At 46.9% G+C, this 26,267-nt stretch overlaps 10 protein-coding genes across 11 annotated transcripts; 5 read left to right on the top strand and 5 right to left on the bottom strand.

Annotated features, from left to right (window-relative positions):
* Positions 1-5: 5 nt before the first annotated feature.
* LOC9655573 (serine hydroxymethyltransferase 4) lies at positions 6-2,190 on the bottom strand. Its single transcript, XM_002964312.2, has 4 exons — positions 1,385-2,190; positions 611-1,001; positions 447-548; positions 6-380 (listed from the first exon to the last, which is right to left on the bottom strand). The coding sequence occupies exons 1-4, from the start codon at positions 2,060-2,062 to the stop codon at positions 139-141; spliced, it is 1,413 nt and encodes a 470-aa protein (XP_002964358.1). The 5' UTR covers positions 2,063-2,190; the 3' UTR covers positions 6-138.
* A 199-nt stretch (positions 2,191-2,389) lies between these two features.
* On the bottom strand, positions 2,390-5,287 carry LOC9654368 (coiled-coil domain-containing protein 65 homolog). Its single transcript, XM_024668835.1, has 15 exons — positions 5,209-5,287; positions 4,853-4,909; positions 4,746-4,805; positions 4,551-4,682; positions 4,362-4,496; positions 4,211-4,309; positions 4,063-4,158; positions 3,915-4,004; positions 3,702-3,856; positions 3,526-3,646; positions 3,386-3,481; positions 3,244-3,331; positions 2,987-3,192; positions 2,788-2,931; positions 2,390-2,699 (listed from the first exon to the last, which is right to left on the bottom strand). Exons 1-15 carry the CDS (start codon positions 5,215-5,217, stop codon positions 2,667-2,669), a joined length of 1,521 nt encoding a protein of 506 aa, XP_024524603.1. The 5' UTR covers positions 5,218-5,287; the 3' UTR covers positions 2,390-2,666.
* Positions 5,288-5,365: 78 nt separating this feature from the next.
* On the top strand, positions 5,366-9,184 carry LOC9654369 (cleavage stimulation factor subunit 77). Its single transcript, XM_002963937.2, has 24 exons — positions 5,366-5,561; positions 5,613-5,690; positions 5,747-5,809; positions 5,865-5,974; positions 6,023-6,123; positions 6,174-6,235; positions 6,288-6,428; positions 6,647-6,775; positions 6,831-6,877; positions 6,926-6,989; positions 7,043-7,163; positions 7,217-7,275; positions 7,325-7,393; positions 7,443-7,583; positions 7,632-7,696; positions 7,767-7,863; positions 7,918-7,977; positions 8,033-8,185; positions 8,236-8,287; positions 8,343-8,435; positions 8,496-8,537; positions 8,590-8,727; positions 8,784-8,927; positions 8,984-9,184. Exons 1-24 carry the CDS (start codon positions 5,394-5,396, stop codon positions 9,157-9,159), a joined length of 2,373 nt encoding a protein of 790 aa, XP_002963983.1. The 5' UTR covers positions 5,366-5,393; the 3' UTR covers positions 9,160-9,184.
* On the bottom strand, positions 9,115-9,838 carry LOC112344341. Of its 2 annotated transcripts, none has more exons than XM_024668850.1 (2): positions 9,654-9,838; positions 9,115-9,585 (listed from the first exon to the last, which is right to left on the bottom strand). In XM_024668850.1, exons 1-2 carry the CDS (start codon positions 9,827-9,829, stop codon positions 9,369-9,371), a joined length of 393 nt encoding a protein of 130 aa, XP_024524618.1. In that variant the 5' UTR covers positions 9,830-9,838; the 3' UTR covers positions 9,115-9,368. The 2 variants fall into 2 exon arrangements, with proteins under 2 accessions (XP_024524618.1, XP_024524617.1); XM_024668849.1 differs by having other exon boundaries at positions 9,648-9,838.
* A 56-nt stretch (positions 9,839-9,894) lies between these two features.
* LOC112344339 (ethylene-responsive transcription factor ERF015-like) lies at positions 9,895-10,804 on the top strand. Its single transcript, XM_024668845.1, has one exon. The coding sequence runs from the start codon at positions 9,908-9,910 to the stop codon at positions 10,670-10,672; it is 765 nt and encodes a 254-aa protein (XP_024524613.1). The 5' UTR covers positions 9,895-9,907; the 3' UTR covers positions 10,673-10,804.
* Positions 10,805-10,882: 78 nt separating this feature from the next.
* Positions 10,883-11,658, bottom strand: LOC9655575 (multifunctional methyltransferase subunit TRM112 homolog A). Its single transcript, XM_002964314.2, has 3 exons — positions 11,433-11,658; positions 11,129-11,218; positions 10,883-11,065 (listed from the first exon to the last, which is right to left on the bottom strand). Exons 1-3 carry the CDS (start codon positions 11,607-11,609, stop codon positions 10,964-10,966), a joined length of 369 nt encoding a protein of 122 aa, XP_002964360.1. The 5' UTR covers positions 11,610-11,658; the 3' UTR covers positions 10,883-10,963.
* LOC9654370 (WD repeat-containing protein 75) lies at positions 11,641-15,144 on the top strand. The gene is made up of 16 exons (XM_024668820.1): positions 11,641-11,792; positions 11,854-12,039; positions 12,113-12,421; positions 12,473-12,866; positions 12,918-13,036; positions 13,091-13,168; positions 13,231-13,374; positions 13,428-13,490; positions 13,544-13,710; positions 13,764-13,839; positions 13,888-13,958; positions 14,010-14,148; positions 14,207-14,339; positions 14,390-14,553; positions 14,609-14,795; positions 14,853-15,144. The coding sequence occupies exons 1-16, from the start codon at positions 11,670-11,672 to the stop codon at positions 15,044-15,046; spliced, it is 2,547 nt and encodes an 848-aa protein (XP_024524588.1). The 5' UTR covers positions 11,641-11,669; the 3' UTR covers positions 15,047-15,144.
* Positions 15,084-17,295, bottom strand: LOC9655576. Its single transcript, XM_002964315.2, has 3 exons — positions 17,282-17,295; positions 16,915-17,235; positions 15,084-16,688 (listed from the first exon to the last, which is right to left on the bottom strand). Exons 1-3 carry the CDS (start codon positions 17,293-17,295, stop codon positions 15,140-15,142), a joined length of 1,884 nt encoding a protein of 627 aa, XP_002964361.2. The 3' UTR covers positions 15,084-15,139.
* Positions 17,176-18,792, top strand: LOC9654371 (DCN1-like protein 3). The gene is made up of 9 exons (XM_002963940.2): positions 17,176-17,262; positions 17,380-17,572; positions 17,622-17,709; positions 17,770-17,821; positions 17,878-17,956; positions 18,018-18,197; positions 18,257-18,302; positions 18,368-18,483; positions 18,536-18,792. Exons 2-9 carry the CDS (start codon positions 17,479-17,481, stop codon positions 18,658-18,660), a joined length of 780 nt encoding a protein of 259 aa, XP_002963986.2. The 5' UTR covers positions 17,176-17,262; positions 17,380-17,478; the 3' UTR covers positions 18,661-18,792.
* Positions 18,793-20,876: 2,084 nt separating this feature from the next.
* On the top strand, positions 20,877-21,994 carry LOC9655577 (CDK-activating kinase assembly factor MAT1). Its single transcript, XM_024668848.1, has 5 exons — positions 20,877-20,964; positions 21,017-21,090; positions 21,140-21,243; positions 21,345-21,413; positions 21,468-21,994. Exons 1-5 carry the CDS (start codon positions 20,924-20,926, stop codon positions 21,690-21,692), a joined length of 513 nt encoding a protein of 170 aa, XP_024524616.1. The 5' UTR covers positions 20,877-20,923; the 3' UTR covers positions 21,693-21,994.
* Positions 21,995-26,267: the final 4,273 nt, after the last annotated feature.

Genomic DNA, 26,267 nt, shown 5'->3' on the forward strand with positions numbered 1-26,267 from the left:
CCTGGTGCTCTGAGAAATTGGCCACCTTTTTCCATTGTAGAGAAAATGAGAACGAACTTTGCTTCGATCAAACGAAACAAAAATAAATTTTCAAAAAGCCACATGCTTGTGAGCGAATCGAGCGAATCGATCACAGTGTCAGTGGTACTTCATGCTTGCCACGTCGAAGCCGGGCATGTCAAAAGAGGTGGCGAATTTTTCCACCTCGGCCTTGAGATTTGCGAGCTCCTTGTTGTCCACCAGTCCCTTGTTGAAGTCACGCAGCATCTTACCGTGTTGTTTCTGGATGGCGAGCGTGATGTCAATCGCCCGTCCCAGGAACTCGGCGATTTGCTCGAAGTCTTTCTCCTTGAGACCTCTTGCGGTCATGGCCGGCGCTCCTGTCCATTGCAAATCACACACAAGTTAGTTTCTCGCCAAATATAAGGAAACATGATTTATCTCACCAACACGGACGCCTCCAGGCGCAAGAGCACTGCTATCTCCAAACACCGCGTTCTTGTTAAGTGTTATGTGAGCGAGCTCGCACACCTTCTCGACCTTGTTACCTGTCGAAGTAAAAACGATGATTTGTTTTTCGTTCTTCCAGCTGCGAGAGGAATTTACGTACCAGTTAGACCGAGCGGACGCAAGTCCCAGAGGATGAGATGGTTCTCGGTGCCGTCAGTTACTATCTTGTATCCCTTCTTCATGAGCGCGTCCCCGAGAGCCGCTGCATTGGCCCGGATTTGCTTCGCGTACACCTTAAACTCGGGTGTATTGACTTGCTTCAGTGCCACGGCCAGAGCAGCGATCTGATGGTTGTGCGGTCCTCCCTGGAGCGATGGAAACACAGCAAAGTTGACCTTGTCCTCGAAGTCGTAGTTTTCTTCCGTTGTCTGGCCCTTCTTGGGAGGCTTGGGGCCCTTTCGGTAAAAGATCATGCCGGCTCTTGGTCCCCTCAGGCTCTTGTGCGTGGTCGTCGTCACAATGTCGCAGTGCTCGAACGGACTCTTTGCCTCCTGGAATGTTTGGAATTTATGAGAAACAATCACAAAAGCCAAATTTCTTGAAGAGGACCACCAGAAAAAGAAATAGGACACGCACAAAGTTCCAGAAAGATCAGCACGACCACCACCATGAAATCTCAGCGCACACAATCCAAATTCACCCAGACATCTCGAAAACTTGAGAACTTCCAACAGGAAATCATTCAATCCAAATGCAAAACAAAAGAGTTCCAGAAATCTCAGCACGAGCAGCAAAGAAAGTCGCTCGTGAAATCTCAACTCAAACAATCCAAATTCACACGCAGACATCTCGTAAACTTGAGAGCTTCCCACAAGAAACCATCCAATCCAAATGCAGACACAAACCAGATTTAAAAATCCAAATGCTCACTCACCTCGGCAGCAACGAGCCCGCTAATGTGAGCCATGTCACAGAGAAGTAGAGCTCCACATTTGTCCGCAATAGCGCGAAGCCTGGCATAGTCCCAGTCCCTTGGATACGCGCTACCGCCGCAGATGATAAGCTTGGGCCGGAAATCCATAGCTTTCTCCTCGAGCCGGTCGTAGTCAATGTAGCCGGTCTTGGGATCCACCTTGTATGGCAAGCTCTCGAAGTAGATCGATGTGGCCGAGATCTTCTTCCCCCCAGATGTGTAGTAGCCGTGGGTGAGATGGCCACCGGATGGGAGATCCAAGCCCATAATCCGGCTATGCGGCTCAAGAACAGCAGTGTAGGCGGCGAAATTCGCCGGGCTTCCAGAGTAGGGCTGGACATTCACACCCCACCTCTCCGGATCGAGGCGATAAGCCTGCAGCGCCCTGGACCGGCACAGATTCTCGATCTGGTCGATGAACTCGTTGCCGCCGTAGTAGCGATTGCCGGGCATACCTTCCGAGTACTTGTTGGTGAGCGCGCTGCCCAGCGCCTCGATCACCGCCTGCGACGTGAAGTTCTCCGACGCGATGAGCTCGATCCCCTTCCACTGCCGCGCCTTCTCATGCTCGATCAGGTCGAAAATCTCCTCGTCCACAGCGCTCAGCGGCTGATTCCCCCACTCCTTGACGGATGCCATGGCCGACGAGAGAGGGGCGAGCGAAATCTAGCTCGCTGGAGAGCTGGGATCTGGAAAATCTTCCCCCGCAAAACCCTGGCGCCCTTCTTGCTCTTCGCGCGGCTGTGACAATGAGAACAAACTTGGAAATGCGCTACATACAAAAGCTCATGAACTTTCAACTGCATTGGATGCTTGAGTTCGCGTCCGGAAGCATCCCGGCCCTTGGCTCCTGCCAAAGCAACAATGGCCGTCGATCGAGATCCGCTGTGTGGACCATAGAACCCAGAATGGTAGCTAGCTTGAGAGTAGTCGCTGGAAAATCACCAAACCTTCGTCCACAGTAACTTACGTGAAATTCGATTTTTTAAAGCTGGATCCAGTCTAGCTTGCGCTGAAAATCTTGTACAACAACGTGCACTGAACACAATCTTAGAAAACTCGATGCGACAAAAGTTTACCCCAGCGATCTGTCATTCCAGTCGAAATGCATCAGCTACTTCCTGTATGGTAGAACGAACTAAAAGAAAGCGATGTCTGATCGAGACGCGAGAATCTCTGAAGGAAACGTAGCTACCTCAAACTCCCGGGAAAATGGAGAAAACTTTTGACAAAACTTTTGCTGCTACGCTCGAACTTTTCCGATCGAGGACACCATCTGTGTGTGAAAACGAAGTACGATTGTGAACAACTCAAAGCTACTGCCAGAAAAAACGAAAAAGAAGAACAGAACTTTCAAGACATACCAGTAGCGTGTTCATGGGTCCTTTGAGAACATTGTCGTTGACAGTGATGCCGTCGAGATACTGTGTGAGAGCGGACTGGAGGCGGAAGTTTTCAGCGGCGACTCTTTTCTTCTCGAGATCGAGTGCCATCTTGTCGAGCAAGACCTGGTAAAAAAGACGAAAGCATCAAAACTGGACTGCAAATTCTACGAACATGTACCTTGTTGTAGCGCTGTTGAAACTGGGAGAGATAATTCCACTCTTCGACTTCACTCCCAGATTTATCGGTGGCATAAGCTGCGGGCCTGTAGACCTCCTCCTGTTTCTCCAGCTTTTCGCCATGACACAAAATTCGTGGCTTCTCTGTTATAGTGACGCTTCTCTTTTGTCCTTTCACCTTGGTGTCAACAACGTCATCGGCCGTATCTGAACAGAACATCGACTAGTTACAAGGAAAAGAATATTGTATGAGGTTACCATCGTCTTCTGGCAAGAGGTCAGGCATAATAGAACGACTGCAATGCAAAGGATCAAACGGGAAAATCCTTTCATGCTCCGTTTCCAGCTGCTTGAGAGAAAACAAGTGTTTGAATAACTGTGATACTACAAAACTATGTACCTTGCAGTTAAGATCTCCAAGCCTGATGATGCGTTCGGACACCTCCAGCTTACCAGTAAGATCTAGTCTCGCTTCCTCGCTCATTTTCGATATTTCCTGCAAAATATGTTTCAGATGCAAAAAGGGACTCGAATACGAACCTTGAGTTTTATGTGTTCGGAATTTCTCATTTTCAAGAGCTTCTTCTTGAGTTCTTGATAATGCTGGTTGACAGAATCTTTCTGGTCGCGAAGTGCCTTGTTTATTCCTTCCCATTCTCGGCTGTTTAACCCCCTGGGTGAGAACTCTGATACTAATAGCGCCGTTGTCAAAGAACCTGTTCGTGGCTATCTTTGCCCGCCAGTAAGAAATGCTTTCATGTATATGGATGAGCTTTCTCATTCTTTGCTCAATTAGCTTCGCAGTAACCTTGTCCTTTTCGATCATCCTCTTAAATGCCTGTGTCTTTGTATCTGTACTTGACAGATAGGACTGTGACGGAGATGCAGAATGTGAGTTAGTCGTAGAAATTCACAGCAAAAACTAGTACCTGATGTGTCTGCTCCAAGCGCCGCTCGAGTTCTTCTATTGCATTCTCAAGTGAAATTTTCAGGACGTTGTATTCCTCCATGTTCTTGTTCTGAAACAGACGAAAAGCAAACCAAAATGAATGCAATCTCATAGAAGGGCGGAGTTACTTTGAGCTCTTCACGGTTGGCCTCAAACTCTTGACGCATCTCTGTTTCAGCCTCTTTGAATTCCGCTTCCATTGCAGCCATCATATCATTCAATACCTATATAGAACTGAAGAAGACGTTGAGATTGAGTTAAACTAGTCTGTCTTACCTTTTTCTGCTTGTCATGGGCCCTGACAACATCCATCTTTTCATTGTTGAAATCTGTGGAAAGTTCATGAAGACGATTCTGGAACTCCTCGTCCATACCCTGTCACCATAAATTATAGACATCGAGACCAAATGACTCAAGAAAAAGTTACCTTTAAACGAGAATAATGCAAATCAATCAGACCATCAACGATGTGCAAGTGTTTGCTGAATAGCATGAGATGCTGTCCTTCGGACTCCTCCAGCTCCTTGAACAACGACGAGATGAGTGCATCTTTCCTCCTAACCTGAAGAACAGCATACATAAAAGGAGTTTTCTCAGAAGTATTTTCATGGCAAACCTGAAAATCGTGCTCTTCCGAGCACTGCATGACTTCCTCCCGCAGCTCCTTGGTTTTATCTTGTCGAAGTATTTCTCTCCATTTAGCATGAATTTCTCGCGTGTTATCTTTCGTATATCGCTCCTCTCTTTCCTAAAACATGGCAGATTCGAGACATCAGAGCTTGACCAAAATGTAATGAACCAGAAAACTTGCCTGAAGCTGCACTAAGCGAGCACGCTGTTCCGCTTCTTTTTTCTTCCGTGCTTCTTCAGCCTGTTAAGAAAGACAAGCGTAATGAACTAACTAACCATGAGTGTCACCTTGAGAGTCATCATCTGTGCCTTGAGCTTCTTCTCCTCGGGCGTCATCTTCTTTCCCTGCGGAAAAAATCTCAGCTAAATCCATACGAAAGAAATCGTAGAGCTGAGAAGTCCCGAAGCAAAAAGAATTTTTGAGCTAGCGACGTGTGTTGAATTTCTTTATCGACAGTGAAAGCAAGAATTCTACAGATTGAGCTACTTCTAGAAACGATTTCAATGCGAGCTAAGATTCTCCATGACTAGAAGGACAATTTGTTGTTAAGAACGCTACAAGAGCTACTCAAATGAGAGATGAAAGAGAAAGGAGCTTCTCCTCGAATCGTGAGGAAAGATTGCGCAGGCAAGAGTCACATTACCTTGGCCATGGCTGGGGATGCCGGAAGGAATGGCGAAGAAATCCCAAAGCCCTAGCTCTGGCGCCAACCGGCATTCAAAGACCGATGCCACATCACAAATAGTGCGCTGCACACGTGGACGTCGGAGATGTCATAAAGGATTTTCGCGAGCTAGGGTTTGTGGCGGAGGGTTCGAGTGATGCAGTATGATCAACGATGGAAAGCTCTTCAAAGCTCAGATTCCTGAGAGATCGCTGCTGGCAGCTCCAGCTGATGGCGCCGCCGCCGCCGCCGCCGATTCTTCCTCGCCGTCGCCGTCTGGGAGTTCCAGAAGATCGCTGTTTAGTCATCTAGGGCCTCCCGCGAGTGACAAGGTAGCGATTGGCGCATGGGAATTTGTGGTTTGATTCGTGGATTTGATTCAGGAGCGCGCAGCTCGAGAGCGAATCGATGCACAGAAGTACGATGTGGAGGCGTGGGAAATTCTTGCGGATGAGGCCCAGGTAAATGCTGCTGCTCAGGATTGCTTTCGTTGCTCACATACTTTTTGCCGATCCAGTCTAGACCGATTGCTCACGCGACGGGAATTTTCGAGCTACTCGTTTCTACCTTTCCAACTGCGGTAAATATTCTTTTCTTTTTTCTCGGACGTCTTCTTACGTTGGTTTCTCGTAAAGGGGAAGTTCTGGAAGATGTACGCGGAAGCTATGATCAAGGCGAGCAACGATGATGCGGTCCGGCATATCTTTAGCCGTTGTTTGCTCAGCTGCTTCCATTTAGAGCTATGGTAAAAGAGTAACATTGTGTGTGCTTGAGCTGATGGTACTGTCTCCAGGAAATGCTACATCAAGTTTATTCGCAGAGTGAATGAACAGAAAGGCCCTGAATCAAAAGAGGAAACGAGGAAAGCTTTCGAGTTCACAGTCGGTCATGTTGGTACGTAGTTTCTACATTTGCTTCTTCGTATCTCATCGATTGTCTCGCAGGAATGGACATATCAGCAGGACCTTTGTGGTTCGAGTACATCACATTCCTGAAAACGATGCCCGTACGCTCGCTGGCTCCAAATGTTTTCTCGTTCTAACTCTTCCTTCCAACAGATTTCTAGTCCTCAGGAAGAGGCTCAGCGAATGCTCCTGCTCCGCAAAGCTTATCAGCAAGCTGTGCTCTCCCCGATCCATCACATTGAGCAACTGTGGAAAGAGTATGAAAGCTTCGAGAACACCATCAGCCGGGCACTGGTTGGCAGCTACTTCCCTCCCTCCATCTCTCGTCTTCCAAGGAGAAACCTTGTAGCTCGTATGCAGATGAATAAAGATGGCATTGTGTCTCCGCTCCGGCTTTCTCCGTTTTTTTTTTTTTCTTCTTCTTTTTTTTCTTTTAGTTTTCCTTTCTTTTCTTCTTTCAGTTTTTTTTTTCTCTGTGAAGGTCTTCTAAAGTACACGCGCTTGTTATGCAGGCAAAAGGACTTGTGGCCGACTTCCAGCCAAAGCACTTCAATGCTCGTGCTGTCTACAGGGAACGAAAGAAGTTCTGGGACCAAATTGATCAGAGTTTGCTACCAGTTCCTTTTGCCGGTTCTTTCAAAGCAAGTTCTTTTTCTTTCTTGTCTGCCGAAGTTCTAACGTGTTTTTCTGTGACAGGAAGAACAACAAAATTCTTCGTGGAAGCAACTTCTTGCGTTTGAAAAGTAACCACAGCTCTTGAGTCCGTTTTCGTTAAAAGCTTACGATTGCAGGAACAATCCTCAGCGGTTGGAGCCTGCTCTTTTGGCTAGACGTGTGGTGTTTACTTATGAGCAAGTACGTTGTTTTTGTTTCCCTTGATTTTGTCGATTGAGCTAGATTTTTTGCAGTGCCTTATGTATTTTTACCATTACCCAGATATTTGGTATGATTATGCAATGTGGCTCGCTCAAAATGGATCAAATGACAATGCTGCCGTAGTTTTTGGGAGAGCTCTCATTGCCTTGCCAGGTTTATGGAAATTTTAGTGATACTCAAAACTGACACTCGCTGCATTTCTTTAGATGCAACAATCATCTATTATGCTTACGCAGAATTTGAAGAAGCTAGAGGCTCCATCAAGGTACGAAAATTCATCTTTTGGCGATTTATATACCACCGTTTCAATCCAGGATGCGAAGAAGATTTATGAAACTCTTGTGAGTCATGAAAAAATAGCAAATTCCTTGGCTCATATACAGGTTCGTTCGATCTAGGACTTCATTTGTTTCATCATAACGATTCTTCCAGCTGATGCGTTTCGTGAGGAGAACCGAAGGCATTGAGGCCGCTCGCAAGGTTTTTTCCGAGGCACGAAAGAGTCCTTCCTGCACATATCATCTTTACGTGGCGTGTGCCGTAATGGTTTTCTGCGTTGATAAGGACCCAAAGGTTTGCAACCTTATTTTTAACGCGTCAACAAAGCTGCTGTTTGTGCAGGTAGCGCGAGACATATTTGAGTTAGGATTGAAAAAGTACATTCATGAGCCTAGTTACGTGACAGAGTGCGTATATTAAAAAAAAAAAATTCCTTGGTTCATAGTAATCCTCTGACTTCGCAAATTTGTAAAACAGGTATGCTGACTTTCTTTGTCGTCTAAACGACGACAGAAATGTGCGAGCACTTTTTGAGCGTGCTCTGAATGTTCTTCCAGCAGAAGAGTCCGTAGAAGTATGTAAATCTCAAAGTATTAGTCAAGGAACGCTTTGTAATTCTTTCTTTCAGGTATGGAATCGATTTTTGGCGTTTGAACAAATGTATGGTGACATTCCGAGCATGCTGAAGGTAAGAGATGTATGGCCTGAAGAACTGAGATGTAAGTCACTGGCTTTTGTTCAAGGTGGCACAAAGAAGGAAAGAAGCTTTGACTGGAGATGATGGTGTAGCGGTAGCATCCTCAGAAAGCTCGATGCAGCAGCTAATATCTCGTTACCGCTTTTTGGATCTCTGGCCTTGTTCATCACAGGATCTCGACCATCTCGCGCAGCAACAGGTTGTATATGCATTCGTCTTTGTTTTTAATTACTTCTCTGTCTCCTACAGATTATGTTGCAAAAGCTGGAAGAGAAACAGTTGGCTATTGGTAACGTACAAGGTATGCTTGCAATGCATTTCACACACGCTTAAGTACAGTTTTCTTGTCTTATCAGGCGCGAAGAAGTCTCAGAACTCCGCAGCGACACCTCCGAAGAACTTGATTCGGCCAGACGTATCGCAAATGACTCCGTATGATCCCAAGCCAGGTACTTGGAAGTTCCTGATCGCTTGCAGTTTTTAATTGTTTTCTCTTGTGTCATGTTTAGCGGGAAATGACGCCCTTGTGCTGAGTGGTCTGGGACTTCAAGGTTGTCTTGCTACTTCTTCGGAAAGCAATTGAACTTACAAATATGATTTCAGGTTCTACTGCTATGCCTGGATTGGCCTCTCGTGCGGGTCTTGGACGAGGTCCTGCGGATGATTCTTCAATGGAAGAGCTCTTGAGGCTCTTACCACCAGCAGTAAAAACTTTTCTTAGCCAGCTTCCACCTGTCGATGGTAAGTTTTCGTTTGATATACTGGAGCGAATACATATCGTCTCCGCTTCGTCACAGGACCCATTCCCGATGTAGACCTGGTGATATCCATCCTACTCGAGAATGAAGTTCCCAATCCCACGGGACCAAACGGAAGCACAAAGTCCGCAGCTGCAACATCAGGAAGAGCTGGACGCCACGCAAAACGCAAGGACCTCGAAGGTAAGGTATCGATTCGTGCTGCGGCAAATAACTCACTCGTGGTCTTTGCTTTCCAGCTCAAGAAGAAGACGACGCAGCGTTACAGTCCCAGGCAGCTCAAAGTGGTCCGAAGGACGTGTTCCGGATGCGCCAGCTCCAGAGGTCGAGAGCCGTGAGCAACGCCAGCGCCAAAAGGCTACAACAGTCGTCCACTTCGAGCGGCTTAAGCGCCGAGAAGTCTGTAAGTAATTGAAGCCATCATTTCCTTCTTTTTCCTATGTACATGGATTCATTAACTTCCCTGAGAGGCCATTTTGGCTGGCACAGGCTCTCTTCATATCTAGCACGGCTTTTCTTCGTTCCAGTTCGTCAAAACACTAGAGCTCGCGAAGCCGTGTCGTCGGCACTAACTCGGAAAAGAACTCTCTTTCCTGACGTAGAAGAAGTCGAAGAAAAAAAACGTCACGCATTGCGTCGTTTCATTCCGTTAAGGCCACCTTTCATCACACGAGACGAGCGCTGCTGTCCTTTTTCCCTGCGGTTGTAAAGAGCACAGCGAGCTCTTTTGTTTTGTCGCATAGAAAAACTGACCATGGCAACCAAGCCAAAGAGAATGTGAAGAGAAAGAGAGAAACTACCTGGGCGCATTCCATCCCATACAAGAGTACGCATCCTTGACCTGGAAGGAATGGCGACCATTATAAAACCAAGGTCAAGAACACACCACTCCAAAGTCCTCACGTGTACCTCTCTGCCGATAAGGATAGCTCCCTCTTTGTCCCGCAAATTCTTCCACCCAGCAGTCGAGAGTTTCCACAGGGACCAACGATTTCCCTCCACCTATACAGTCCGTCCACCACAGCCAAAGCTAAGCTCTCGCGTTTTCCAGAGCTTGTGTGGATGCCTGGCGCGAGGACCACCATCACCACCGAGCCAGTTCTTCGAGAGCTTCCACTTGATGAGAACGACGACGAGGGCGGCGAGAGAGCTCACTTCCAGCGATGGTTGACAAGCTCTGCCACCACAAAGTAGCCAGGATCGAGGACGGAAGGTACTTGCCGCAGCAGCGGAGTAGTCACAGCAGCAGCCGAGAGGGATCGCTGCGTCCCAAGTATAAAGGAGTACGTAAGCGGAGCTGGGGGAAGTATGTCTCGGAGATCCGGGAGCCGAACAAGAGGTCGCGGATCTGGCTCGGCTCCTTCGAGACACCCGAGATGGCGGCTCGAGCTTACGACGCTGCTGTTCTGTGCCTGAGAGGTCCCAATTCTAGCTTCAACTTTCCAGAGTTCCTGCCTGGCCTGCCGCGTCCTTTGCCGACCACCAACAAGGAGATCCAATCTTTGGCTGTTTTCGCTGCTCAGCAAGCTCGAGTTACTAGCACCACTGCTACCGCTGCTGCAGCTGCTGCTGCTGCTTCTAACTTGGTTCGTGTGCAGGCACCTCCATCAATCTCTTCGCCTGCTGAGTTCTACCATCGGAGAAGATCCAGTCAAGAGAGCCTCCGAGCTGTTCCCGACGAGAGTGGCGGTGGCAGCAAGCGAGGCGCAGTAGGTCCAGTCGCTCAGAGTTCCAATCCAAACGCATCGTCTACATCAGCAGCGCCTGTGTCAGCACCGAACTCGTCGCGTTCCACGACATCAAGTGACACAGTACCGGTTGCGGTCGGCTCCACCGAGACACTTTCAGCAATCCCACTGTGGATGGACGCTCCAGCAGACGCGAGTGACTTGGATCTCTGGACATATCCCGAGTTTCCATGCACCTGAAGCTGAGACGATTTTTCGCCGGGGATCTTGTTTTGGGCATTCCTTTTCTTTGTCCTGTCTCCATCTAGATCAAGCAACATGTCAAAAGATTAGAAAACAAAATAAAGAAAGAAAAAGAACAGAAAAGAAGCTAGCAGCCTGTACCTGATTCATTTCATAGCGCAGCCGTTAAATCAATCTTGCTAACAGTAAAGCAAAGAAAGCAATGTAAACGACCAACGTGAAGGAGTTAAAGTTGTAGCGCGAATGTTATACGAAAGGTCACAAGCGAAAAGAACAAAAACTACATTTCTACACCTCGTCTTCGTTGAGGAGCATGTTTGGAATACCTTTCGCTACGGGGAATTTTCTCCCAGTCTCTGGACAGACCAAGTCTCCTTCCTCTAGATGGATCTGAGAAAAAGCAAAGCGTGACGAGGTGAGCAACAGGATTTGCTTTCGTTTTCTCCTTCGTACCTCAAGGAGAGCATGATGAAATCGCCGCAGGAAGTCATCATCGTCCAGCATTGAGGGCTCTACTTGCTCGGGAAGATCATTCACACCTAGCTGGAACACAATAAGACCGAGCACGAGGATGAGAAAGCTAAAGCAAAGAAAAAGAATTCGGAGCAAACGATACTATCAAGAACTAGAAGCGTTGTAGAAAGAAAGAACAAGCATAGAATGTAAGAAAAACATTTAAGAGACTAGCAATCGTCATTCTCGAAGAAACAATAGAAAGAATCTGGGCTAACAAAGAACACCTTGAGAGCAAACTTACAGTCTTTGCGGCTTCCTGGAACGCTTTCCACTCGATTTTGGGGAAGGAATGGCGCAAGAACTGCGGATTAAACTCTACCGTCTTGGTTTCCAGCTTGGCGACCTCGATGCCGAGCGGGAATCCCTTGCTGACGCCCTTGATGTTGCAGGACAGCATGTTGTGCGTTAGCAGCCTCATCGCGATCGCGCACAATCCAAGAACCCTAAAACCCCGGGTTTTATTTAGGGTTTTTCGGCCATGGCGCTCCGGGGCGGGAGCTTCTTCGCCGATAAGCAGCCCTCCTTCTCTTGCGATGGGAGATTTCTTCTCGTGTGCACTGGATGCACGGTCTCCGTCCTCAGCGTCGCGACTGGACTCCGGGTAAGATCCTACTTGCATTTCTCTTTCGCTGCTGCTAGACTTCGAGGAATGCGTGATCCAGGTCGCGGAGCTGCAAGGCCACACCGATAGAGTGACGAGCATTGTCGTGGTTAAAGGCCTGGAAGAGGCCAAGTCCGTGCTCACACACGCTTGGACTTCGTCATGGGACAAAACCATTCGGCTCTGGAACTTCACGACAGCGACACAGATCACAGTGATCGACGTTGGCTACAAAGTAGTGTCTATGGTACGCGAGCAGCACGAAACTCTTTCCTCTCTATGTTCTATTGAGATGAAGTGAATTTTTCCGGTGATTTCAGGTGATCCCAGGAGCATCATCTACGCTTTCTGATGACAAGGGTGTTGCGTTCTTGTCCGTTGCGTGGGACAAAGAAGTGATAACTTCGAATGTCCAAGCTGAACAAGAACAAGAGTCAGAGTCAGATGAAGAAGAGTCTGAGTCAGATGATAAAGAAGAATCGGGAGGAGAAGAAAAGATGGGAGGCGAAGCAGAAACCAAGATCCCAGACACAACAGTCATTCGCAAGACAGAATTTCGAGGCTACACTGGTCGAGTCTTACTACTTCATATAGCTTCGCAGAAAACGGTGGAGGGGCACTTGGCAAAGGTTTGTTTTCTCAGAAGTTTGTTTTGTTTTGCTAAGTTTTCTACTTTCCAGACGAGTCTTCCGCGGGTACTGGTGGCAAGCCGCAAGGGGAGCTTCGTTGGAATGGCTGATTCAGCGAAAGTCTGGGTATGGAAAGTGCCTGCTCCCAGTGTTGGCTATTGTTCGGAAGTTCAAGCGACGGTATTGCATCCATGGCAACCTTTAACAGTTATGGCTTTCGATCCTACCGAAACCTTGGTAGCGGCTGCTGACCGGCGGGGACTGATAACAGTTTGGAAAAACGTAGGAGAACGAACGTTTTATTCGAGCGACTATCGTCGAGGAAAGTCGGACAGTGGACGGGCAGACGCTAACGATGATGCCGAGTCGAGGACAACATACCATTGGCATCATAAAGAAGTGGCATGTTTGAGCTTTACCGCCGATGGCTCATATTTGCTATCAGGTGAGTTTTTTGCATTAACTTGTAGTTTTCCTGATCGCTTTATATACACAGGGGGACGGGAAGCGGTTTTTGTCATGTGGCACCTTGAGACTGGGAACCAACGGTTTCTTCCGCGCTTAGGAACTCCATTCAGATACATCACTAGCGCTCCTGATCCATCGGTGTTTGTGGTATGATGTTTAAGTTTCTCCATTGGCTTTTGTTGCTTACGTCTGGAGTTGCAGCTTTCCATGGCAGACAATTCATTGAGATTTCTAAACATTGGCAGCATGAGAATGGATCGCGTTATCTTCGGGATTAAGGTTGATATTGTCGTTATGATGCTAGTATCCTAACACCAAGTTTGGTGTTTGCTTTTTTTCAGCCTTATGTTACTTGTCCAGATACTCTTGAATGGTTAAATGTCACCAAAGTGGCTCTTCATCATGTCCATGGGACCGTAGCTGTGCCTACAGCAAATCTCATAGTCCAATTTTACGATGTCCTCCTCGACAAGCACGCAAATCAGGTATGCCAAATTCTCAAATATAATGTGCAGAACTTTTACATGCAGTTATGCAGATTCAAGTGTCACCAAGAAATTTCGTATCCTTCGATCACTCGAGGGGTGATTTTGGACAATCGGTAAGCTTTACTTTTGTCAAAAGACTCTTATTAACTGTAGATTGTCATCCTAGACGGTGGTTACACACGTTGCATTTTCAGTGGATGCCTCAGTGATGGTCACGGTTGACCTCAGAGTTGCAGAAGCCGGTGTCGGCGGAGGTTCTTTTCTAAAATTTTGGACAAAAAGTTCTGAGCACATCCCCTATACTCTACACACTAGCGTTGATAGTCCCCATGGGTACGTATGTTCCTGCTAATCCGTTAGTACTTTTTTGAACTTGAGTTTTCTAGTGGGGAAGTGTTGGCTTTAGCATATCATCCCTCGAAGAACATTGCTGTTACGTGCTCCCGAGCCAATGATTTCAAGGTATGTCTTTGTAGTTTTCTGCGTGGATACTGATACTCGCCTTTAAAGTTATGGGTTCAAACGAAAAACGAGAGCAAGGACACCCACAACTGGCGATGCAGCGCAACTGGCTCCTACAAGTAAGCTTGATACGACATATTAGCTTTCTTTCTCTGAACCGTGTGATTTAGGCAGAAACGCATGCATGCAGCAGCCTTTTCGCACGATGGAACTCTACTTGCGGTAGCTGCTGAGGAACTCATCACTTTGTGGAATCCTCTATCCAACACTCTTGTCTGTGTATTGAGTATTCCAGGTGCATTCCATGAGGTATTGCTTTTTAGCTTCGCGTCTTCATTCTTGAAATGTCTTAACTTCCTTCGAACAGGTTGTGGGAATGTTATCCTTTGTTCCGAAATGCCCGTACCTCATTTCTGCATCATTCGGCAAGCAACCTCAGCTAACTGTGTGGAATTTGTCTACTCTTTCCGTATGGTGGTCTTACCAAGTCGAGGTCGAAGGTAATCTTCTGTTGTCAGCTGATGGTTTCCTCAGACAACTTTATTAACAGGCATCACTGTGGATCCAAACGGCGGACACTTCGCAGTCCTCGCTTCGAGCCACACAAAACGGTATCATAAAGGAGGTGCTGAAGTTAAACGCAATGGAACCGCTCAAGTGTGCCTATTTAAGCCAGAAAGTCCGCTTCCAACCTCAGTCTGGAACTTTAAAGATGTAAGTGCGCGGCGCTGTGCGGCCTTATGCAACTAAACATATCCTTTTCTTGCAGGGCATTGGTGGTGCTCTCCTGTTCCTCCCTCCAACGGAGGAAGTGAACAAGGCCATCAACGCAAGCTCTTCCGAATCCAAGCTACTTATCCTCAACAAACACCGGGAGTACGTTATATTCGATCCATACTCGGAGTCCAACCCAAAGCCTGCTTCCAAAATCGCGGCCAATGCCGCAATCGAAGATGGTAAGCTTATCTCTTTCAGCATTTATCTCTCTCTCACTCTCGAGCCATCCTTCACAGCTCTCGACACATTTAACGCTATGTATCTCACCACAAACACGTCCAAACCAATCGCCCAACACGATCAACTTAGCAAAATCACGTCAACACAGCCTTGGGGAGATCTCCTCAACGCGCCCTCTCACGTCCTACCATCGCTCACCGACATCGGCCAACAAATCTTGGAGAGTTTCCTGCAAAAGAAGGCACAGTGAAGAACACAAAGAACACGAAGAACACTCGGGACTTTTGTTTCGACAAAAGGAAACATCTCCTTTTTCTCTTATTCAATAGCAATGCTGGATCCACTAGAGCGACGGGACTGCCTGGTGGTGAACCAAATCCTTCCCAGCGAAGGGAGTCGTCCACTCCTGGCTGGTCAAGTCGTCCGGCGAACCACGGTAACCAGACTGCTGTCGATTCCATCCCTCGCTTCTAACCATGAAGCTCCGTGGCAGCGAAGAACTCAAGCCAAAGCTCGTCGCCGGCTTCGCGAATGGAGACGGTGGTATGCCCGTGCTCCAGTCTATCGTGTGGTAGTCCACGCTCCGGGCCACCGGGATGTCCCAGCTATCGGAAGGATTGCTCGAGTTCCCAGCACTCCACGGCGGATGGATCGACTGCGCCGGAGGAGCGACCGAGAGCGACGCCGGTGCGAGCTGCTGTAGTGGATGAGGATGGTGTAAACTCGTTGGAGCGCCGTGCTGGTGATACTGGAGTTGGTGGTGGTGTTGCTGCTGCTGCTGCTGCTGTTGAGGGGACTTTATCAAATGGGGCTCGTCCAGGCGTCGAAAGCGTTGCAGCATGGCTTGCTGGTGGCTGGGATGAGAATTCCTCCAGTCGGTGATGATGTCCCGCTCCCTGCTCTGCTGCTCCAGAAACTTGAGCGCCGGGTCCAGCCTCGCGGCGGCGGCGGCGGCACTGACAGAGCTCAGCGAGTGATGGAGGCTGCTTGCCCCGCGTTGCCACACCGGAGGTGGCGGGAGAGGCACGGCCCTCAAGCCAGGAGGAACTGGAGCTGGAGCCGGACTAGCAGATGGCACCACCAGTTGACTTACGCGAGCCTCCGCGCTTTGCAGTTTTGTCTCCGCCACCTTCGAAGCTTGCAGTTCCTGCCGCTGCGGCGCCGCTGCCACCGGCTGTCCATTGTGATCCCGCAGCCACTTGAGAGCAGCATCAATGTCGCCCTCGCAGGCCACGATGGCGCGCTCGATCTCGGCCAGAGGATAGCCGTGCCGCGTCTCGATGTCGGCGAGCCTGGCGAGCTGGTCGGATATGTCGAGCTTGAGGCTGGCATTCCTTGGCAGCGTCTTTGGGATCTCGCCGTCCTCGAGCAGAAAGGTGATGGACTTCTCCATGTCGCCCTCGTTGAGGATGAGAGCCATGGTGGCGCTCTCGCAAGAAAAGCCCATGGGGACGAGCTGCTGGGCGAGGCTGTCGAGCTTGCGGGACATGAGGTAGCTAGCGCACCGCTCCTTGAGTTCCTTGGTCTTGCGCTCCTTCTGCCGCTGGTGCTTCTTCTCGTTCTTGAGGCGGATCTTCTCCTGCTTGTCCGGGGAGGCGTCGAGTCCCGGGATGAAAGCTCGCTCCTTAGACGGGAGCTGGGACTGGTCCTCCGATTCGCCCGAGCAGCTGCCGTTGTTGGAGATGGAATCAAACTCGGAGGCCGCGATGGAGCTGGCGTCGTCCAGGTGCTTGGGCAGCTTGGGCTCGAGCGCGTCCAGCAAGTGGAAAGTTCCAGCGGGAGTGGCCAACGAGGAGCTGCTCTTGGACGATGGCGATGGCGACGACTTCCATTGCTGCCTGGCGGTGGGAGCTTTCCGTGGCATTGTTTCCTCCCCTTGTTTTTTGAAATACCTGCGCAAAGCCAACGGATTTCATCATGCAGAGCCCTAGCGACTTCCATTCTCTATCCAGGCAATCGCAATCGCAAGCTCGCAACGCAGCAGAGCAGCAGCTCAAGAAAGCTCGAGCTCGCGCATTGGCATTTCTATCCCAGCCGCCGCTGCTGCCGCCGACGAAAGAATGCGGCGATGCTGGAGGGAGAGGAAATCAATCACAATCGCAGAGCGCCGCGGCATACCTCGTGAGCCCTTCCTCCTCTGCGCGAACAATAACCCTAAGCCCGCGCCTAAAGCTCCAGGAGGGCGCAAAGAATGCGAGGAGAGTGTGAGTGTTCTGTGAGCGTACTAGGGTTTCCAGCTGGGAGCCGTCCCTTTCGGAGCCAGAGGTCGTATCCACCGTCGATTCCGACAAAACGTTTCCGTCCTTGCTGGCACCATCCCAGCCGCTGATGTGCAAGCGCCTGGCCGACGGTGGCGATCGATCCCATCCCACCCCTAAATAGGCGCACTGAAGCAAGAGCTCTCCTCGCTTCAATGGCGCCGGGCGCCCACGCAACAGGCTGCGAGGATCAAATGTCGTGAATCTGGTATGGTTTCTCTCCCCGCCTCGCCGCTCGCATTCGCGAGATCTATCGTACCATGGCTTAGGGTTTTGCGATCGCGATTGTGTGGGCCGATCGGATGATATTTCGTGGGTTTTCCAGCAGCGCGGAGCTGTTTTCGATCGACACCAGCGTCCTCTGGGAGCTCTTATGTGATGTCAGTAACAGAGGGTCTCATTGAAGATAAAGCGGATCAAAATAATGGGGTGGCAGTGGTCCCCATATCCACCACCACGGACCACAGCCCAGGATCTCATGGACAACCGGATGCTCGAATTCTATCTAGAGTTCGCAGGCAAGTTCTCTCTTTTCTTTGCTTGATTCTCATCCTTTTCTTTTCCCAGATATTGTTTCCACGGACGATTCTCAAGAAAGAATCAAGGCGCGTTTGAATGCTCTCTTCGCGTATGCGGATTCACGAGCTCTGACTGGGTATGCGAGTCTTTCTTTTCACTCGTTCGTTCCTTGTGTTAATTCGTCGCAAGGTTTCAGCCATACCTCTCTCGATGGTCTGCGCCAGCTTGTTAACGATTTGCACTGGGAGGTATGAAGCATCGCCAGTGAGAATAGCCGCGCTTAACCCCTCGCAATTTGCTGCAGCTCTTAGATGCTCGCCGGTTTGGAACGTTCTACCGTTTTGTGTTCTTCATGTGCCGGGAAAAGGGTCAGAAAAGCCTCAGTAAGTGTTGTGTTGTTGCGTGCTGCTGGATGGTTTCTCACTCAGTTATTCTTCCTGTCAGCTGTGAGCATCGCGGTGGATGCTTGGAGGCTGGCCTTAACCGGGCGTTTCAGGCTGCTCGACCAGTGGTGCGAGTTTGTGCGAATGCACCATCGCCATGCTATTACCGAAGATACCTGGCGACAAGTCCTGGAGTTTAGTAGGGTGGTGCACGAGGATTTGAGCAATTACGATCCAGAAGGTAGAGAAAAACTTCGCGCTTCGCGTGCTCTGATCTAACTAACGTAGCTGCCGCTCCAGGTGCTTGGCCTGTTCTTGTCGACGAGTTTGTGGATCACATGTACAGGTAACACACTGTAGTTCTCTTGCTGGAAAAGAATGGCCGTCCTCACAAAATCCTCCTGCTTTCAGAAGCTCGTCATGCTCTTGCATTGCGGAAGCCTGCGCTTGCGATCCGAGTGCAGTGCTGAGCTCTTCGGAAGTTTTGGATGCTACCTCTCAATTGAACCGAGCGAATACACTACCAGGCAAGAAAACTCGCTCCCACTATGATGTCTAAAGATCTATCTCTCTTCACAGGTATGGCTGCTACCGCCGGTAGTAAGAGGCGGAGGAAAGACACGAACGACGAGGTGTCTTTGTCGCGGCATTTGAAGCGTCTACTGCTGGAGAAACCTCTGCTCATGTCCTCCGGTGGGTTTTGACAGATGAAAGCTTTGTAGTAGAGAAATTCTTTTCAATGTATAGTGGTGCCCGAGCGAGCGATGATTCTTTTTGGGCATAGCATTCTTGTGACCGAAAAACACGTGACAATAATATTAATCTTACTGGTGATCTAGACTCTATTCAAGTCAAAGTCTTGAGTCCTCTAATATGAAAGTTCCAAACAACTCTCTATATTTCTTGGCTAGCAAGTTGCGTGACAATAATATTAATTCTCACTTGTGATCTAGACTCTATTCAAGTCAAAGTCTGGAGTCCTCTAATATGAAAGTTCCAAACTCTCTATATTTCTTGGCTAGCAAGTTAGGATGAAGTATATAATGTGTGCCCTAAGGACATACAAAGGAACGGAACGAGAATTTCTTTCATTGGCAGCAGGCGGAAACAGCACCAATATGGACAAACAACAAGAGGTTGCTAAGGTCGATTGTTTTGGATGGATGAGACAATGGAAATTCAAAGTAGCAAGTAAGGTGGAGAATTCGCAAGATTGGAGCAAGACTATGGAAAGCAGCAGTGAGTCAGAGAAAAAGAAAAAGGATGCAATTGTCATTCCTCACTTCTCTTCCTCGCCAAGACTTCCACTCCTGTAATAGTAGAGAAAAGCTTCCAAATTGTTTGTTCTCTGTTTTAAGATCTGGTACTCAGGATATGTTGGTCAAGCTAGGCAACATCGTATCCATTTCCAGGACACTTCTTTTGCATGCCGAGTCATTTCTTACGGAAAGTTTTTCAGACAAGGATTGAAAGCAACAGAGCGTAGAAAATCTGATTCAGCCTTCACGCACGAATACCATATCCTTTCTTCTCTCCAATTTGTAACTGGCTCAATGAAGTCAGTGCTTTGGATGGAGGAGTAGTCAAGCCCACACAATCTGAGTCCTGTTGATTGCCCTCACAATATCCAGAAGCTCGTCGTGCTCTTGCATCGCGGAAGCCTTCCGAGTGCCGTGATGAGCTCTTCGGAAGTTTTGGATGCTGCCTCACAATTGAACCGAGAGGCAGAGGAAAGACACGAACGACGGTCTTTGTCGCGGCATTTGAAGCGTCTACTGCTGGAGAAACCTCTGCTCATGGGTTTTGTTGTTGTAAGACAATAATATGAAGCGAATTCTTTTTTCCACTGTTGTGATCTAGACTCTATTCAGATACAAAACGATCATTGATTTTGGAATGGCAGCAGAGTTCAAGGTGGAAACACGGACGAGAGCAACAAGAACGAGACAATGGAAATTGAAACAAGTAGCAAGCAATTTGAGCAAGACTATGAAAAGTAGCAGTGAGCCAGTGAAAATGAATAACGATGCAATTGTCACTTCTCTACCTTGCCCAGACTTCCACTCCAGTAATAGGCTTCTAAATTTTTTATTTTTTGTAATGAAAATAAAATCTGTCATCTTGAACATCTGAATCTGTTCTAAATTTTGGTAGTCCATTTCGTGTGAGGGATGTGATCCTCCCAAAAGCATGGAAATGTAAGATATCTCGATTGAATACTGGACGTTAATCTTTTCAATCACATTAAAATTCTAATTAAAACTGCACGTGATAATTTTGCCCTTTGAAACTTTCAAGATATGTCATAACATCACATCCCAACACATTCCAGGACACTTCATTTGCATGCCGTGGTGTGCAAGGAAAGTCTCGTGGAAAGCCTGGATATAAAACACAGAGGATGGGAAGCTTCACTGTCAAGAACTCGTAGCAACACAGTGTAGAAAATATAATTCCAGGCTCCAGGCACCAGGCACCAAGTGCATAGCAATTCTGCAAATTCTTCATTGTCGATTCTCCATTTTGTGATTGGAAACCCATGGCTCAAGTTCATGCTGCGGAGTTGAAGGGCAATCAACAGGAGCTCAGTCCTAACAAGCGCATGGGCTGTTTTGGATGGAGGAGTAGCAGCAACAAGACCAGCAAGATCAAGCCCAAGAAGAATGCCCAAGTCTCAGATGGGAAGATCAAGGAGAGAAAACAAAAGCAAGCAATAATTGTTCCACACTTTGCGACTTCAGCCAGATTGTCAATGCTGTGACATGGATTTGCACAGATTCAAGACTTTTTCCTTTTCGTCTTGAAGAAGCGAACTTGTAATATATTTTGTTTCATGAATTGAAATCATTCTATCAATTCAAAAAAATCTCTTCAATTGATCACAAAAATGCTTGTTATCACTTCGCGTGAAGAAGAAGAACTGAGAATGTGGAAAACTTCAGGTTTTAGGGTTTCTACGGCCTAGGTATGAACAAGGAGATGCAAGTGCGAAGGCGCATCGCGAGCATGTAAGCATCGCAAATGTCTCCTCCATTTTTCTCAATCGCTTGTGCGTGCCAGCTACAACAAGCGCGAGGACAATTTCGCGTCCCTCAGAGACTACAATGACTACCTGGAAGACGTAGAGGACATCAGTGAGCACTCGTTTCATTCTCTCAGCTGCTCACTCACTTTGCCTTGTAGTCTTCAATCTGGTCCAAGGCATCGATGTGGCTGAGACGGAGGCCAAGATCAAGGCGTACAATGAGGAAAACTACGAGCAAATCCTCGCATCCAGAGCTCGCAAAGTAAGGCGTGTTTTCGAGGAGAAACAAATCTTTACTCTCTCTCTCTCTCTCTCTCTCTCTCACACACACACACACACACACACACACACATACACACACAGGCTGTGGAGATTAGCACCGCTCTCCAGCAAGAGCAAGGCTTCACTGAAACGAGAGAAGCCATAGAACAGGTAACCAGAAATTCTTTTCCATGGTATTCCAGCGAGAATTTGGATCGAAAACAGGGACCGTCTGGAGCGTACGCGCCGGCAGTGGCGGGGATGTTGATGCAGCAGCCAACGAGGCAGCCCGAGCCGATTGGGCACAGCCTGCTCAACGGTGGCGCGGCCGAGGATCCAGAGGCGCAGAGGATTCGAGAGGAGCGAGCCGCCATCGCCGGGGGCTGGTCCATAGACTGCTGCCACAGGAGGGATCTCACGGAAGCTTTCTCCAGCTTGTGGGTCAACTAGAGACAAGAGAAGAACTGCTGCTCAATGGATGAAGTAGCAGTGTTCTTGAGAGCCAGCTCTCGTTGGATAGCCCCCTTTTCCATTTTTTCTTCAACTCTTCTACAACTTCTAGGCTCACAATACCATAGCCTTTCATTAGCCCAAAAAGCTGACAAAGGTAGAACCTACAGAACAGACCGTTTTTCTTTTAAACATTCACTCTACCTTACTTCTCTGAAGGTAAACTGTCCCGCTCGCTCGTGGGCATTCCTTTGTTGTCACAACCAGCCTTATATAACCAGTGGAACACCATTCTTTGAGTTTGTGAGAGCCTTCTAAATTCACTTTCTTGTCCAGCTTCATGATGTCCAGCGTCACAAATGCTTGAGTTGCTCCTAGGTCACTTCCCGTTGTAAATTGTACAAACACAAGCATCTTCTTGTTCAGCTTACCATTCCACAGGAAAAACATCGCCTTTGGCCCTGCTTCATAGAATCTCCCTGTCTAAGCATATGTTGTAAATGAAGCACCAGTAAACGAGCATACTTTGTGGCATGTTATGCCATAGTGCATTTACCACCAAAGGCTCTCGCAAGATTATATAGTGAATTTCTATTGTAACTGACAAACTAGGAGTCTCTGTTTTATTATCAGTAACACCTCCAATATATGGAACTATTGGTGCAAAATGTTCTCCTCCATCACTGCTCTCAAGGAAAGTTGCAAACCACAGTTTACAAGAGTCATGCCCCTCCTCCATCCTGGTACAATCACATGTTTGGCACCTGAAAAAGAAATAAGTAAATATCACAATATCACGTAATTCTATAAAGCTTGCGGTCTTACCTGAGAGATAGTAAGTAACTATCAGACCTATAAAACTTGCCATCTCAGGATTGTTCCACAGCAAAACTGTATCATCTCTCAAAGAGCGATGGACTCCAAGTTCCCAGCCTGTTTGAGTGATCATCCTTCGTGAAAACTCCATGAACCAATCTGCAGCAGGTGCAGTCTCCAGAATATACTTCTCAATAGCGGTGGAGATAACAGCTGGCATGTCTAGTCGACTAACATCTATAAACCTTTCCATAAACACTTGGATGTTGCTGCCATCAAAACCCAGGTAGACTGTAAATCTCTCCCACATCAAACTCTTTCATAGTTCCAGAAAGAAGATTCTGCCGAACCGTTAACATGCTATTTCTGCACCTGAAACAACTTCGCAGCATACCATATGACTTGAGTGCAAGGACGATGGGATTCAACAAAGACTGCCCTGCCTGAGGAGTTTAGCCTGATATGAAGCGACCCTTCATGCACTGTAATAATAATTGAGCTTCGTCTAGCACAACTATGCCATTCCCCCAACCCACGTCTTTTACCAGCTTTTCTATGCCGCTAGTGAAGTTTGCAACGAAAGAGGGCACTTGATGGACTTCGCAAACCAAACCAAGAAACACCTCAATCAGTTTCAGAAACACGTCATCATACTCCACCTGAAAAAACGCCCAGTCTTGTGGAACAAGCCCTGGCTTACACTCTTTCAATAATTTAAGCCAAGTGAGCCATGCAAGGATTAAGGCCCCCACGCCACACAGCTCTGGGGTAATATTTCTTTCTCCTCCTGGAAAAAGGTTTTCCACCCAGTTGGCCACTCTGTGAATATCTTTTGATCCTCCTCCAAACCCAACCATGGGACGGTCACCTGTGAAAAACAAACTGAACCTGGTGCTGGCTAGTTCAATCAGCATTCTTGTTTTCCCTGATCCACTAGGTGCTAAGAGCACAGTAACCTGCTGAACTGACAACCTTCCTGCAAAGCTTTTGTCCAACTCCACAAGTCCACTTTCAACACCTTCCCACAAAATGCATGGTCTAGCATCAAGCGAGCACACGAGTGTCCGAGCAGAAGGGAACCTTGCCTTGTAACGTGACTCGTACTGTGCTACTGCCGGTCATTTGAGAGAGATATAAGCGTCACACGGACGTGTAATGTCTGCTTCTATAATGTCTGTTTCTGCTGTTTCTGTAATGCCTGTTTCTGTAAACAATAAAATTGAAAAAAAAACCAAGAAACCGGTTAAACGCCACAGCATATGGCCACCTAAAGACAAATGCGCAGGGAGAGCAAGGGCAATGCGATCGTCCTCCTTCGATCTTGGCGAAGAACCAAAAGGATATTTCGCATAAAGGAAAATTGGGGCAAGAAGTAGAAACCGAAGCCATCCTAAAAGAAAGTATCATACCACCCTTGGTGGCTCCTCCCGCTTCATGGAGCTGGAGTTAGCTGAGAACACCCGCTGAACCGCATCTATGTCCACTCTACCATCACAAAGGTAAAATTCTTGACTCGCTGCCCCATCTATGTCTTCAATGAACTCCACAAGCTCTTCCATAGTCCAGGACCCCTTGAATTATATAGACTTGGCCTCCATGCCACGTGTCATATGTCGAATGTCCAGGTAGAGGATATTTCACGAATATCCATTCTTTATATGCCACGAACCAATGGCCCATGCCATGTCAGGAGTTAAGCCATTCATGGCCATAGACCCTGATGTATTCAACTTGAACATATTGCAAACTAAATTGATCATGGTCGCTTCTCTACATTATGTTCTCACCTCTTGCTCTTTTTGCACATGACAAAAGATGAAGAAGCATTGTGTAGCATGTAGAAGTTAAAGAATGGACTCCACAAAATCTCATAATTAGTGGTAACTTCCCTACTGAAAGTCCATTTGAATTACTTACTTGTATTCAATATTTCTTAGCTTATCAACTAAGTTAGCAAATGTGGTAATTAAAAGCTTAAAGAGTCTATTAAATGGGGAACTTAGATTGTATCTTAGCAAGCATTCTTGGGAATAGAACCCCATTCATCCATGTCCATCATAAAATCTTCCATCTGTGGAAAAATGAGTTATACTGAAGAACTTGTTGGTATAAGCATTTTTATTAGAGAGTTCTTTATAAGGGCAGCTTGACAGAGTTCAATATAACAGAGATGAGAATCAAAAACTTTCTTAGCAAGGGGTTTAATCCTATTGAATTAAAGAATTGTTACTCTTGAAAGGAACTTGGTGACACTCCAAGTTGCAGAATGTTAAGAGGACACCACAATAGATGTGGGGCAAACCATTGATTGCAAAATTTTCAAATCAGCAAGTCTATTTTTTCACTTGGCTCACTATAATGACTTTGTGTTAGAAGTGTGTAGATTGTTTGTACTTAGCGAAAGGGCCATGTTCTAGCATCCCTAGATGCTAATGCATTCTAGGACATTGTGACAAAAAGACTAAGATGTGGCAAGTGAAGTTTAAAGCACAACTTTGTCTTTATTTCTATATGCATATAATTGTTATTCCAAGTGTTCAAATGTAATGCACAAATCTCTTATGGGTGTATAATTGCAATATTAGCAATTGCAAAAAAGTTCTAGATGAGAATGATTGACAACTTAATAGAGGACTGTATGAGATGGACCTCAAGACATGAGTTACATATCTAGAATGCACTCAATTAACTGTGAGGTGCATTAGGCATAAAGGAGGAGGGTGACTAGTGTAAATCCATGGATTCCATCTTGGAGAACCCAGCAATTATAACTACAATGTAGTGCTTAAGTCTAGACTCACCAAACTTTGTGAAAGCTATAAGCAAGTTATGGAGGCATTGATGGCTACAATAATGTGGCATTAACTATTCATAGAGCCAAAGGCAATGGGAGACTTATTGTAGGAAGGCTTGCAATACTCACTATACATGGAAGCTCTATAGAGCCATTACAAGAGTTTATCATTATTAGGTTGACTTTCACTCATTGGTATAGATGTTTTATTATAGGTCTTTCTAGTGAGGATGATCATTCCTCCTAGGGAACTCATCAACTACCTAATCTTTGATTTAGACTTTAGAGAAAACTTCCACACCTAAGTTGTGGACATTATCCAAGGTAACCATTTTCTCCCACACATGTTTTAAACTCTTGTGTTTTGAGTATTTTATAGATATAAATCTAGAAGAGTTATTCAAGTTTCACCATTTCACAATCACTTTGCCAGAGTTCTGAGTTTGGATTTAAGTTGAGATATTGGTGTAAGACACAAATCCCTAGGGTTCTTCTATGATAATGAAAGTAGATAGCATTTTAAAATATATATAATTGCTTGACACTTTCTTTTGAATTCAACTTAGTTCATGTAGAAAAGTTAAAGGTAGGAATATTTGAAAATGCCTATTACTAGCACTTGTGGCCAACATTAATTCTGTGCCTTATTGGATCCATTGTTGCACTTTAAAGAAGTCATAGAATCCTCTTCAAGTTGCCATGCTATAAAAAACCCAAAAACATACTTATTGATGGAGTGGACCAAATATAAGATCCACTAGATGTTTAAGAATCTAGAGTGTACTAAGATGCCATGATCTACACATATATTCTTCTATGGTAATGGAAACAAATAATATTTTGAAATTGATATAGTTGTTTATGAATTCAAATTAGTTCACTAAAGGTGAGAATATTGAAGTATTCTATAAATGCCCATTATAAGCACTTGTGGCCCTTAGTAATGCTTGCCTCACCAAGGGTAA

This window comes from Selaginella moellendorffii, unplaced genomic scaffold, assembly GCF_000143415.4.
Source record: "Selaginella moellendorffii unplaced genomic scaffold, v1.0 SELMOscaffold_4, whole genome shotgun sequence".
In the NCBI taxonomy this organism is placed as follows: Eukaryota; Viridiplantae; Streptophyta; class Lycopodiopsida; order Selaginellales; family Selaginellaceae; genus Selaginella; species Selaginella moellendorffii.